The 13,812-nt window shown below is 35.3% G+C and overlaps 1 protein-coding gene across 1 annotated transcript in view; it reads left to right on the top strand.

Moving 5' to 3' along the window:
• Window positions 1-13,812, top strand: part of LOC111505000 (uncharacterized) — a 54,348-nt gene that overhangs the window by 21,558 nt on the left and 18,978 nt on the right. The window contains 2 exon segments of the mRNA XM_074179549.1: window positions 10,703-10,806; window positions 12,265-12,357. Coding sequence (XP_074035650.1) covers window positions 10,704-10,806; window positions 12,265-12,357 — 196 coding nt within the window. The 5' untranslated portion in view covers window position 10,703.

Below are 13,812 nucleotides of genomic sequence, written 5' to 3'. Positions count from 1 at the left end.
ATGCTATAATCATGGTGTAATAATAATAATAATATTTATTCATAAATAGCGAACAAAAAAATACAGACCTTCTATTGTTACAAAATCAAATGTCTAATTAAAAAAAACTTAGTAATATCAGGCTTAGAATAAACAAAAATCCACCGAAGCTGATATTATCAGCTTGTGTGTGGTGACATATTATTCTGGTGTGATGTTGACAAATCAAATGTAATACAGTCAAATTAATGGAAAAGAAAACAAGAGTAAAAATGAGATTATAGGTTAACCAAAAGAATGTGTTTTCAACTAGCTTGAGAGTTTCGGATACAGCTTAATTATAAAAAGAGCAGTAGACGAAAGTTGGGACAAAAATGGCTTAAGAAAAGTGTAAACAATATAATTTTTTTTCAAGGAAATAATACCAAAAATTTCATAAAAATAAAATTACTATTCAGGACATCATAACGATAAGATTGAGAGTATTCACAGAATATATGAATTGTAACTCTAATTTGTTGTAAAATAAGGATAATTAGTACAAAAGAATCGTTTTAGACGTTATATTCACGTTATAAATTAATCATGAAATATGGGGCAAGCGCGATCATCAAAATCAGGAAAGTATAACTTGTGTTGATATGATAATGGCCTGCCTCAGATTTCCACAGAAAAATTTGACAGAACGAGTGTGTGAAAGAAATTATTTTAAATAGCCTTAACTTAATATCAATCATAATATGTATTTTTTATATCGACTAATCGATGTGTTGAAATTCTTGATTTTGAAGTCAGCCATAATTTCAGCTTCTTCTTGAACAGAGATAATGAGTTCAGTTGTTTCAGTTCATTTGGTAGATCGTTGTATATCTTTGGCCCAAGAAACATGCTAGATCTCTGGGATATAGTTTTAGTCACATGTGGAACTAAAATGTTAAATTTTTTTGACCTTGTGGAGTAGGAATAATCTAGAAATATTTTGCTCCGATTTTTTTTTCTGGTCAACAGCAAGTGTTAAATGAAATATTTGTTTTACATCTAATATATTGCCAAGCTTGTAAAGGTCTTCTGATGGGTAGGTAATTGGTTTTCTGAATATTATTTTCAAAATCCATTTTTTAATTATTTCAACATTCTTTTTAATGTTATTATATGCCCCTCCCCAAGCTATTATGCCATATCTCAGTTGGGATTCCACTAATGCGCAGTACAGCATTTTGAAAAATTGTATTCATCAGCACAAAATATTTGGGTTTGAACGTTTTGAGAAGAAAAGCAACTCTTCTGTACGCTGATCACGATGAGACCTGATTGTGGAAGAGAGAAGATGTCGGTTGCTGCAAAGTACGAGGTTTCAAGGATACCCGCAGTCACTCCTTCTCAATCTGACATTATCTTACAGAAACACAGACAATGAAAGCCGAATCAATAATGTTTTCTGCACACAATCGTCAGTTTTATATGAACTTTATCAAATAATGCTGAGTAGACATTTCGATAATATATACTTTATTTTCACAGTTGATGTAGGCTTAACAACGTTTAGGAGTAGATCTGATACTTTTATCTTTGAACTCTTCTATTTATTTTTGGTGAACCTATTTTTTAATAAGATGGATGACCATAATAGCCACAAAAGTTACTTGAACATTATTCATTATCAAATGAATATACATATCTATCAATTACCGGAATTACCGCAAACTGCAAGGGTTTATTGTGGCTCATACCTATTCACACTCGGCCAAATAAACCCAGCTTCTTAACGAAGCCGATGTTTGTATGGTGAGTTTTCTTTCAGGTCAGATGGTAAGAGTACGGCTCTACCGAACTCTAAAAACTTGATTCGGTCCCCAGCGGGGCAGGCACAAAGTATGTGCTCTGCTGTTTCATCATTTTCCAAACAGAGGCGACACACACTGTCTTCCGACAGTCCGAGTTTCTGCATATGGTGATTCAAATGACAGTGACCTGTAAGAAGGCCTGTTAGATATCACAGTTCAATCCTAGTGTAGTCCAAAAACTGTTTGGTATCAAACTTCGAAGGGTGAATAAACGCTTTGGAGTGGGCCAATCCTGGAGGATTCTGCCAGAAGTCCATACATTTTCTTTTCATCCAGGTGTTCAATCTTTGTTTGGCAAAGCCTAAAGCGATGCCAATTACAGGTTCTGGTCCGATGAAGCTGCTTACAGCACATTTTTTTGCAATGGAGTCAGCAGTCTCATTTCCTTCCAGGTCAGTAAGGCCAGCAATCCAGACCAGAGACAATTGGTTAAGTTTTCCTATCGAGGAGAGTCGTTTTTGGTAATTTGCTACCAATTTAGATGTTTCTCGATGGAAGCCAAGATCTTATAACGTCGTTTGACTGTCCGAGAATATTTTTATTGACTTGAGTATGAGGTTGAATTCTTCCAATTCACACAATTAAATCGCGTCAATTTCCGCTTGAAATACAGTCGCATAGGTTCCTAGGCAGGTTGATATCTCTGTCATGGGTCTGCGAGTGAAAACACCACCTGCACCAGAACCGGAAGGTATTTTTGATTCAACTGTGAACCAACAACTATCTACTCTTAATAGTTTCTCCTCCCGGAGGATCCAGTTCTTTCTACTGGGGAACAGTACTTTATAAGACATTTCGTAGTTGACAGTTAGAGGCATAAAGTTAGAGGTCAGTTTCAGAATGTTGTGACTTCCAGTATCAATCAACAGTCTATTGCACTCTGTATTAGATTGATTTGTGCAATTGGCAATGTGCTCAAATCTATATGCAGTCCATCTAGCCTCTCTCTCTAGAAGAATGTGGAGAGGAGGTAGATCTAGAAGGCCGCTGACGGTATGGTCATTAGACTGACAATCATCACATAAATCCAATGGATTTGTTTGGGACCTAAACCCCAAGTTTTACCACGAATCCTTCGACATGTCTATAGAGACAGTCTGGCTTTGTGTAAAACTTTTTCCAAGTGAGCGTTCCAGGTGAGTTTTTCATCAAGGACAATGCCATGATATTTCACCTTCGTTCCAAATGAAATGACCTCACCATTGAGGGAAAGTGGCGTTAGATCGTCCAATTTTCTCCTCCTGGTGAAGGGGATTATAACAGTTTTTGTGGGGTTGACAAGACATCTGCTCCCTCAGGCATCAACTGTGAATAACTTCCAACGTGCTTTGGAAGATATTACAAGCTACAAGCTACCCTTCCCGACGTGCACCTTGCCAAGATGACAAGATCATCTGCAAAGGCTTGCAGATCAACTTTATTGTACGTACAGAGAGATGAATTTGAGTGAAATTGAAACAATATATTTGAATGATGATAGTTACTGTTGAGAACAATTGTCACCGTTTGTGATGGGCCAGTCTCCACCAGGGTCCTCAAATCATACAGTAATAAACTGAAAAGAGGCAAAATATCAAAGAACAATTACAGTCCACTCATTGGACACCCTCTATTGAGAGGTAACCTGAACAAAATAGAGCTGTACAACGGAGGCCTAAGCTGCAGAAAATAAAACATAGGGTCAGAAAAAGCTTGTCATATTTTATGGGAATATGAGAATATCTTTGGAAGACATACATCCAGCAACGGATCTGTTCCAACTAGAACACAGAACAAGATTGTTGGAATGGGTATCATGGAAAATGTGGGAGAAAAAATACGAAATATGAGAATAGGCCATAAATTTCCAGTAGACCTTGTTACTCAATACAGTTTATTCATTTGCTTCATGCAAAAAATACTTTGCTCAGTTTATTTCAGACTCCACTGACATCCAAATCTCCTCCTAATGATTATTTTAGAATTGTTCTCAAAAATTCAACATCATGTGATATATTGATATTATGGCAAAGACTAATTCATCTAATTTACCCTTTACATATAAGGCCGAAATTTGCCCAATTCCTCGTATAAGGATATACGATACGATACGATATCCTCGTTCACAGGCAGATGGGGCGATGACAAATCTGTTGTTTGTTGTCCGCTTCAGCCTAGTTCGAGGAATGATACTCTGAAGGAATTCGATTTTCAATTATTGGAAACCATCGACTTTATGTAGATGATAGACTCTACCTTGCACTGATGAGTGGCCAAACAGCCCGAAACCGGTCTACAAGTGTGTTCCAATAATTGAGAATCTGTTGCGGCAGTTGTATCGCCAACAACATATGCAGGAATAACTTCAGTGAAGAATCCTGCACTGACACCTGTCGGATATAATCCAACGTCCTTCGTGGTATTAGCCAGGGGAGTAGTTGGTTTCTGATAGGTGTCAGTAGGGGAGTGTAGGGAGTTGAGACTGGCCTGAACAAATTGTTCCTGTAGATGATTTAATTTACCCTTATTTTTTTGGTAGCATTTCATCGATAACAACTTGAGAACTGATAGAAATAATCAGTCTAACCTTTGTTATCAAACTATCAACCATTGTTCCCGTGACTGAGATGGAGTTGTCATCAGCGAACATTGATATTTTTGACTCATTTAATATTCACGGATGTCGTTTTATGTAGGTCTGAGATGATTCAAAATGAATTCTTTTTGTCGGCATAGATTTCGTGAAATAGTTTAATGGTTTTTCTTTCGTGTGAAAGATCACATCAAACGAAATACAAACGATGTGATCACATGAACAAACATTATCACATCGTTTTAATTGGACATTGATACAACAAAGTTATTTATCACCACCTTCACTTTCGAAGATGGCTAGGTGAAAATTTCAATATCGGGGTATTGCTTCTGAAAAAATTTACGAGTTTCTCTCATTGTATGTGTGGAGAAGAGTCGTAGGCGTAAAGGTCGGTCAACAGCATTACCCAGGGGCGTTGCATAAGCGTTTTGTAATCGAAAATGTAGGGTCCTTATTTGTCGACGTTAATTAAATAGTCGACAGCTTCAAGAAATGCCAGAGTTCATGGTTTGAAGTATGTCATTACATTCTCTGAATGAATGTATATTTTCAATGATACCAGAATCACTAAACAGAAAAAGTAAATAGTACAAAAAAGGCGAATTGGGAAAATTTTGGATTGAGTTACATGCAAAGTATTATTTACCTTACCACTACTACCATATAGAAAACTCATTTTTCTATTGCATCAAACAGCCACTGGACATACTCTTTGAAAGACATTTTTTCGTGAAGAACTTTTTTTTGGTTTTTTGTGTATACAATGTTCCACAATTTGAAAAATTAACAAGACTATAGAAATTGAAGTCTGAATTCCGAACTCAAATTCAGAATTCTGAACCACCCATCTGGGTGAAGGTTAAAAGTCCGAATTTTGAGAGATGATGAATTTTGAGAGAGATTCAAGTCAGAACTGCGAGCTTATAGTGGTTATTAAAAACCTGGAATCAGAATTTCGAGTTTAAAAGCACAGTTCTTGATTTAAATTCACAGTCTCGAAACTGAATTCCGATTTCAAATTCAGAATTCTGGGATACAAATTCAAGTAAAGGTCAAAACCCCAAGTTTGAAGTCGAAGTTCGAAGTTTGAAATGGGAATTGCGAATTTAAAGTTACAATTCCTAGTTTAAATCGGCGTTTTGAGAGTGACATCTGAATTCCGAATTCAAAGTCCGAATTTTGAGATAAAAATTCAGTTTCAAGTCAGAATTGCGAGCTTAAGTCGTTATTGAAAACCTGGAAGGAGAATTTCGAGTTTGAAATTACAGTTCCTAATTTAAGTCCACAGTATCGAAATTGAAGTCTGAATTCCGAATTCAAAGTCCGAATTATGAGATAAAAATTCACAGTTTCAAGTCAGAATTGCGAGCTTATAGTCGTTATGGTTTTCATAAACTTTCCTGTTACCGTTTGATTTTCAACTATGAAACAATACTTTCATTTTTGCAGTTTATAATGATGAAACAAATTATGGTTCACTAGATTGTTTTCTGTAAATTAGAGACGTATTACAATATCTGTATAATGATGTAGTTTTCTATCATTAGCCATTGACTTGTGACAATTTACGAGCACGCCTTTATTCTGTCATTACAACATGTGCTAGGTGAAAACATCCCTAGAAAATTCATCTCATTCGATCTGATATATACAGGTTATCGTTTTGGTTCATTTATCCTTTCACGTGTTTTCTATTTCGTCATCTCAGCTCACTTTTAAAATATTTAGGAAATATTATATATATAGTTTCTGGCCTGGACACGCATAGAAATGACATAGCTAAAGTTTATTGTTGCCGAAGTTTCTTAAAACGGTATGCTCAACATGAAAGGTGCTTCAGACTAGGTAAAAATGATTCGACGTTTTCAAACCATTCTTTGAAATGCAACCACAAGTTCTCAAATCTAAACGATACGAAAATTTTGCACTATGCAAGCAAGGGTTGCAAACTCATTTATTTTGAATCCTTGAAAATTCATAAAGCATAAACATTTCTGATGTAACCTGCTAAATGATCAAATCGATCTACATTGTCACAGGTAAACAAAATACAGGTACTCCATTAAGTTAAGTACCTCTGTTATTATAGTTCAAGTAAACGATATAGTGCAACCTACCTTCCAACAGTTCACCTTCAATAATATAGTTAGGGAGCTAACTAATTTTGTTATTCAATAATAATTTCTGATATGCTACTATGCAAGTATATATATATATATATATATATATATTATATATATATATATATATATATATTATATATATATATCACCATATATATATATATATATATATATATATATATATATATATATATATATGGTGTGTTGTTTTTCCGGGTGTTCATCCGTTGTGTACTATTCGATAGTCGACGTTTCGCCATCATCTCAGATGGCATTATCAAGACGAGTTACTGCTTCGCTTCGAGAGGTGTAACTGATGTTAGGTTCTGTCGATGTTAGTCTGTCGATGTCTGTCGAAAGACAAAGAAGAACCAAAAAACCATCCACTAGATCGACAGAAGACTCTCCATACGACAGACAATCTGTGACACTACTTTATGTCAAAGGTGTGACCGACAAAATCGGTAGAATACTAAGACGTAAAAACATCCGGACAACCTACAAACCGCACAAAACGATATCCAGTTGGCTGCCCAGACCGAAAGAGAGAATTTCCCTAGATAACCAAGGAGTGTATAGCATCACATGCGAGGACTGTGGTCAACAATATGTCGGTCAGACCAACAGACGTATATCTGCCAGAACCCAGGGGCACAAAAACTCGATAAGAACAAAACAAACCTCCTCTGCCCTCTTTCAACACCATCTACAAACAGGTCACAAGATCAATTTTGAGTCCACAAAACAGACAAACACAAAACAGGTACAAAACCCAAGAATTCGACAAATCAGGGAAGCTATCGAAATCGAAAAGCAAGGTCTCATCAACAAAAGGGATGACTCACTAAACATCCCAAGGATTTGAAAAACAATAATTAAAAACAACCCCCAAAGACAACCACAAATCGATAATGGACCATCGCAGGTAGGAGAACTTCCAGAAGCCATTAACAACCCTCAGGTAGAAAAACAGGTAACAAATCCATACAACTTACGCAAGCGAAACCATATAAAAACACCACAAGAAGAACCTAACATCAGTTACACCTCTCGAAGCGAAGCAGTAACTCGTCTTGATAATGCCATCTGTGATGATGGCGAAACGTCGACTATCGAATAGTACACAACGGATGAACACCCGGAAAAAAAACAACACATCATATTCTACCATCCGTGAAAACCTACATTGTAATATATATATTATAATATATATATATATATATATATATTATATATATATATATATATATATATATATATATTATATATTATTATTATTTATATATATATATATATATATATATATATATATATATATATATATATATATATATATGTATGTATATATATATATATTATATACATATATATATTATATATATATATATATATATATATATATATATATATATGCAACTATGATGCAACTAATTTTCCTTTATTTTTAGTATTTTAAAGGATTTGAAGCTTTACAACTCCTTTTTATTATATGCGAGCGCTTTCGACAGCTGGTCGTGCTATCTTCATCAAGGCTCTCCTCAAATTTTGGAAAATTATTTTTACTCCTGATGTTTTGTTTCAAATTTTCCCCAAATCAACTCGATGGGATTGAAAACACAAAAATAGGGGGAAAGTCTCAGCAAGGTGTGTCCATACTTCTCAGCAATACTCTCAAGGACATATACATTTTTTCAAATGTTTTTGTCTGTGAAACTTCAAGTAGTTGGTTTTTGGTATAGTTATCTTCAAAATACAAATTGTTATCCATTAAAAAACTTTGTATTTCATCTTTCCTCGAATTTTTATTCGGTACTTTGATGAGCTGTCGCGAATGATAGGAACCGTTGTCAAAAACTATTACACTATTCGCATCCAAATTTGGGATGAATGTTTTTTCAAATCATTCCTTAAAAATATTAGCTTCCATGTTCTTATGATAGTCAACATTGCAGTCCTCAAGTTTTTTCCACATAATTTCAAAGAACCCATCCTTTACTTTCTCTGCAATGCACAATTATTATTCGCGATCCTTTGTTTGCAGGCATGTTAGGCCTACACATTCTCGAACCATCAGTCCACCATTTCGTAACTGTGTCGTGAGTATGTTGCCGTTGTTCTTGTCTACTTTCAGCTATTTGCTTTAAGTATTTGTTAGGCAATTCCACTATGCTTCTGCTTTCCATAACTGCTTTCCATAAATCACGTTATGACCGGAAGTTTTCAATTTCTTTCTTATGATTTCAATTGTAGGAATCTCATTGCTTTTGTAATAGTCGTATATTATTTTTTTTACTGATTTTATTAGATGAACATCTAAAGGTTTTGGTAATCACATCGCGTCTTGCGTTCATAAGGTTTGTTTTTCACTATTTTACGTTCAGTTGAGAAAGGAATTTCGGTCAAATCTGATGTTGCTTATAATAGTTTGTTTCCCTGGAGACCAAACTTGAGATGTAGATTCTTAAATACACTGAAACATACTCTCTGTGTTTCAATATTCAAATGCATCCGAATCTTATTCACTGGTATCTCTTTTTCGCATTGTTCACCATCGCTATTGGAATCATTGCACTGAAAAAAGTCTGCGTTGTTATCACACTCGTTATTACTATTAGTACTTGTCCAAGGACGCCACATTTTGAACAGATAACAAAAATTTCAAGTAATTATAACTGCACTAAACTGAAATCAAATTTCAACACCGATCGCGATCAGTTCCTGAACTGAACATTGACGACACAACGGCGATATTCATCCCCACATTCTATTCGTCACCGTTACATAACTTCAAATTTGATTTTATGACTCTTCAGCCAATCGTAAAACTCAGTAAGCAAAAAGTATCCAATACGAAGCGTCAATTCTTCAGTCCACGTGGAATAGTTCGTAGCGGCATAATTTCTCTGTATTGGGTTTTTTGGCCTTCGAGATGCCTATAGCTTTAAGTAGTCACAGTAAAGATTACTTCGACTATACCAACAGTGTTGTTTAGATGTATAAGGGATGATATGAATTATTTTTAGTTTCTTGTATTCGTTTGAAAATGTCCTTATAGGACCAAACTGCAGTAATATTAGTTACAAACTCAAGTAGTAAAAATACAGTAGAAAGTTTTATTTCACATTTTTTATTATAATTTTTGTCAGCTATATTGCTCAGATACATTATGAAACTGCATAATTCGACTACTACAATTTCCATCAGGGAATGAAAGCATTGGGGGTCAAGTTGAGATTTCAATCGACTTCATTATTTTAATAACACCAATCATGACTTAAAATCCATATATTCTGTTCGGTCGGTGCAGCATAACACCAATTAAATTTGCATAAAGAAAAGCTTGACATTAGGAAAGGAGATAGGAAAGTAAGTGAATCGTTGGGATAGATTTCCAAGATATTTCGATAAAAATATTCGTAGTTTAGAAATCTGCTCAACGCCTCATATTTTCGAAATATCTCACAAGAAATAGAATTTTCATAGGTCACTCTGAAAGCATTACCTAACATATATCCAGAAAGCAGAGCGTGATTGATTATCAAGTGGTTGTAATGATTCTCAATAATGTATGGCTATGTACTACTATTTTGTCCTCTTCAGAGTGGTCCTGGGATATTATACACGTGTGCCAGCGTTTTCATATGCACTTTTTGCTATGTTCTTGAGCTCTCTCGGCGATTCGATTTCCATCTCCTCAATCGTGACAAAACGCTGTCCCTTCATAGGTTTCTTCGATCTCAGGAACAGGAAAAAGTCGCAGTGGGCCAAATCTAGTGAATACGGTGGCTTATGCATCTCTGCATCTGTATCTGTAGAGTAGGGAGGGTGAATGTAGCACTTAGGCCACATGTGACCCAATGTACATTCTCCCGTGGAATTGTTCTCCGAGGTTATCGTCCATCCTGTCCTTTCCAGGAAGTTTCTTCAATAACTTCTAGTCCGAAACTTTTTTCTTGTTTTTGCTCCATCCTTCATTTATTTTCCTTTCCACCAATTTTTTTTGTTTTAACGTGTTTTTCCCTGATATTTTCCTTTGTTGTAATGAGTTCTAAGGGTTTTTCTTTAAGGATTGAGGCCTCACAAGTTTGTTGTGTACGACATCTTATCGTTTCTTTTTGTTTTTTTTTTCAGATTCCTTGGAAGGCTAATGAAAATTCAAACTTCTGTTTTTTCTTTTCCAGAATGAAAAAACCTCGCACATTCGTCGTTTTAGCAGCGACATGTTTGCTTGTAGGAGAAATTTTAGCAGAACAAAACTCATCGAACAAACATGACAGAAAAAAAAGTAAGTACTATTTGTTGAAAAAATTACATTCCATGTTTTGTTATTCAACAGTTTCCGTAAATTTTCTGTTAGTATTCGTACTCCAAGAGTATCCAAAAAGTATACCAAAAGTATTCGTTTGGGAAAGGAAAATTTTTGGCTTTCCATTTTCCCATCTTTATACAAAGTTACTTCATGCATGATCTGCACATCTTTGTCAAGAATTTATTTTGAACTGAATATTCCCACATTTATCATATAAAGATGGAACAGTAGAAAGCCAAAAACCTTTCATTCCAAAAAACTAATATCTCCAAAAAGTATACCCCATTTCAATTTGATTTTGTTTATCGCAAGATCTCTGTGGACTTGTTGGGAGTAGTGATATCATAAATGGTTGCCTAAGAACTGCCATAGACTTGGAAAAAACTTCTGTGTCTGTGTCAAGGTCACTAAATCTGAAATTTCACTACTAAAACAAGCAGAGGTACAACGGTAATGTTATATTTTGAACAACTGAAATAATACAAAATATACAGCATGGTACTTATGCTTTGAAAACATATACGATTTTAGAAATACTCGTATGTGAAGTTAGTTTTGAGGAGTTACAAAACCAGTCAATGATACATCATAAAAACCTTGTAGAGGACGTACTCAGACGTGAATATTGGTAGTCTACCTAGTTTTATCAGTAGTTAATTCTTGAAGTCTATAAATACTGCTGTAAATCATCCCCTAAAAAAAATACACCGGCCGCCGCTGGTCATCATAAATCAATTGTGACGAGACCAAGACGGCGCTCAACTCGACGTGCGCCTCGCGATTGTTCTAGTCAGATGCTGCGTCGTTTTGATAGACTTCTGGCGAATTCCCTATCGGCTATGGGGTACTTTGTTTGTCATATATAAACGCTACCCATGTGCATATGGGATAGTCAAGTCAAGTTTAGCGGACAGTACAGTACGGAGCGATATAAACTATAATTCCAAAATAGTAGGCATTGAATTCTCAGAAATATCTGACGTTTTTGCCTCAATCTGCAGTGGCGTACGGAAATTACACCAAACAGATGATAAAAGTGGTGATAAAATATATAGAATTGTAACCTTGTAACCCCCAATAATATTTGTAAGAATTCAGTGCCTACTATTATGGAATTGTAATTTAGACATTTGAACAATAAACAATAAAGTTTAATTGTACAGTCAATTAATGGTCAACCCACGGGAAAAAACGTAACAATACATAAAAATCCATTTCTCCACAATGTTTTGTTTGTGTTTGTAAAAAGATCAAACTTAATGGTCATCAACGCTCTCCCATAGATTGCAATTCAAATTTTCTCAACAAAATTGACAATTCGGTGGATGAGTGCTATACAATGTGTGATTGTGGAACTGTGTATTGTACAACCTAGCATTTTAGTCTCGGATCTGCTGATACTGTCTATATATGCTCATTCTGTTTCAATTCTAGATTCTAGACTCTCCAGGCAAACCAGTGCGGACCAGATGGTACAAAACATCCTGCAGTGGCTCCAAGGAGTGTACACCCAGCAGAACCGAAGAAGTAGGTCCTACACGGACGAAACTGGGACTGCCTATTCGCCATATACTGTAGCTAGATATGACAATGCATGTAAATATGACTAATCTTACTAATTTTTGCTTAGTAATTAGATTTGCTTTTGGTTATCGTAATTGTGTCTAACATACTGGAACGATATATTTCAGGTTATTATTGCCTCGAATCCTAGTTCAGAAACAATGCTGTTTCTCAGGAAGCTTTTGAAGCTAATGCAATAATATCAGTAACGAATAACTAAACCTATGCCATCGCCTAGCTTGAAAAATAATATTAACTGTCTAATGTTTTGCGGCTTCTTATTCGAGTTTTTTCAATCGATTAAACTGATTAAAGTGAATTCTGATCCAGCGGGATTCAAATTTGCCAAGACGAAACATTTTCCAATAATTTGCTTAAAGCTGCTAATATATTTCATATAGCTGAAGTAGTTACTTCGGTCGAGTTTACTTTGTTGGATTTAGTCACACTAATCTATATTCAGGAAGATTCTACACTGTTTTTTACTTCCCCACTTTGTTCTTCAATGTCGAAAGCAGAAAGAGAAATATCTGTATAGCAGCATTTTTGAATTGTAGTTATACAGGGAGTAACGAAAAGGTAGGTCATATATTGAACTACAATGCAAATGTGCATAAAAAAATACAGCCCTTGAAAAGTACAGAATGACAATCGAATTTTTTCAATATTTCATGAACTGCTTGAGATTTTGCAATGGAAATGTATCCATGGCTTTCTTATCGTAAGAGTAACTTTTTAAAAGCTTTTATTTAACTTTATTTGAATGTATGTTAACAAATCTTACAAGTTTCATTTGACCCACTTCCGGTATCCGATTGACTTGAAATTTTGCATGCTGGTCCAGAACCGATGACAATGCATGTTAATCATAAACGTGACCTGGTGCTGCTGCCAGGATCGGCTCCCTACGAGAGATCACCTCAGCGGTAAATATCAGGGACACGATATTTTGATTACTTATTCTTTTGTGATAGGCAGTTGGTAGGCCCACCATGAAATAGATGCCACATCCAGGGTTGGCTTCAATAAAAAAAATTATTTCTAGAAAAAAAATTAAATCAAGCTTTTACCTTGAAATACCTACTTCCCGACTCTTAAAAGAAGACAATAAATGGTGTAGTAGGTTGTAAGAACCCATATTTATTTTCATTGTAAAAAACTATTATTATCTACACCCTCTAAGTTCCCAGAGTAAGAGGGTCCATCACGCAAATGTGAGCAACAGGCACAACTGGTAATAGTGGTCGTTCGTCCAAAAATCGATACAAAGGATGAGGAGATTTTAAAATTCGTCGAAGAAAACCTGAAAGACATACAAGGGTAATAGCGGCTCACTTAAAAAAGTGGTCACATGATGGTTTGGAGAAGATTGAAAGAACAGCAGCTGCATCCTCATCACTTAACAACCGTTTAAGAATT

Source organism: Leptinotarsa decemlineata, unplaced genomic scaffold (genome assembly GCF_025532065.1).
Source record: "Leptinotarsa decemlineata unplaced genomic scaffold, Ldec_3_MD MMD2_tig00026282_RagTag_RagTag, whole genome shotgun sequence".
NCBI lineage: Eukaryota > Metazoa > Arthropoda > Insecta > Coleoptera > Chrysomelidae > Leptinotarsa > Leptinotarsa decemlineata.
The sequence above is the reverse complement of the archived record's forward strand: the minus strand, read 5'-3'. Positions and strand labels throughout refer to the sequence as shown.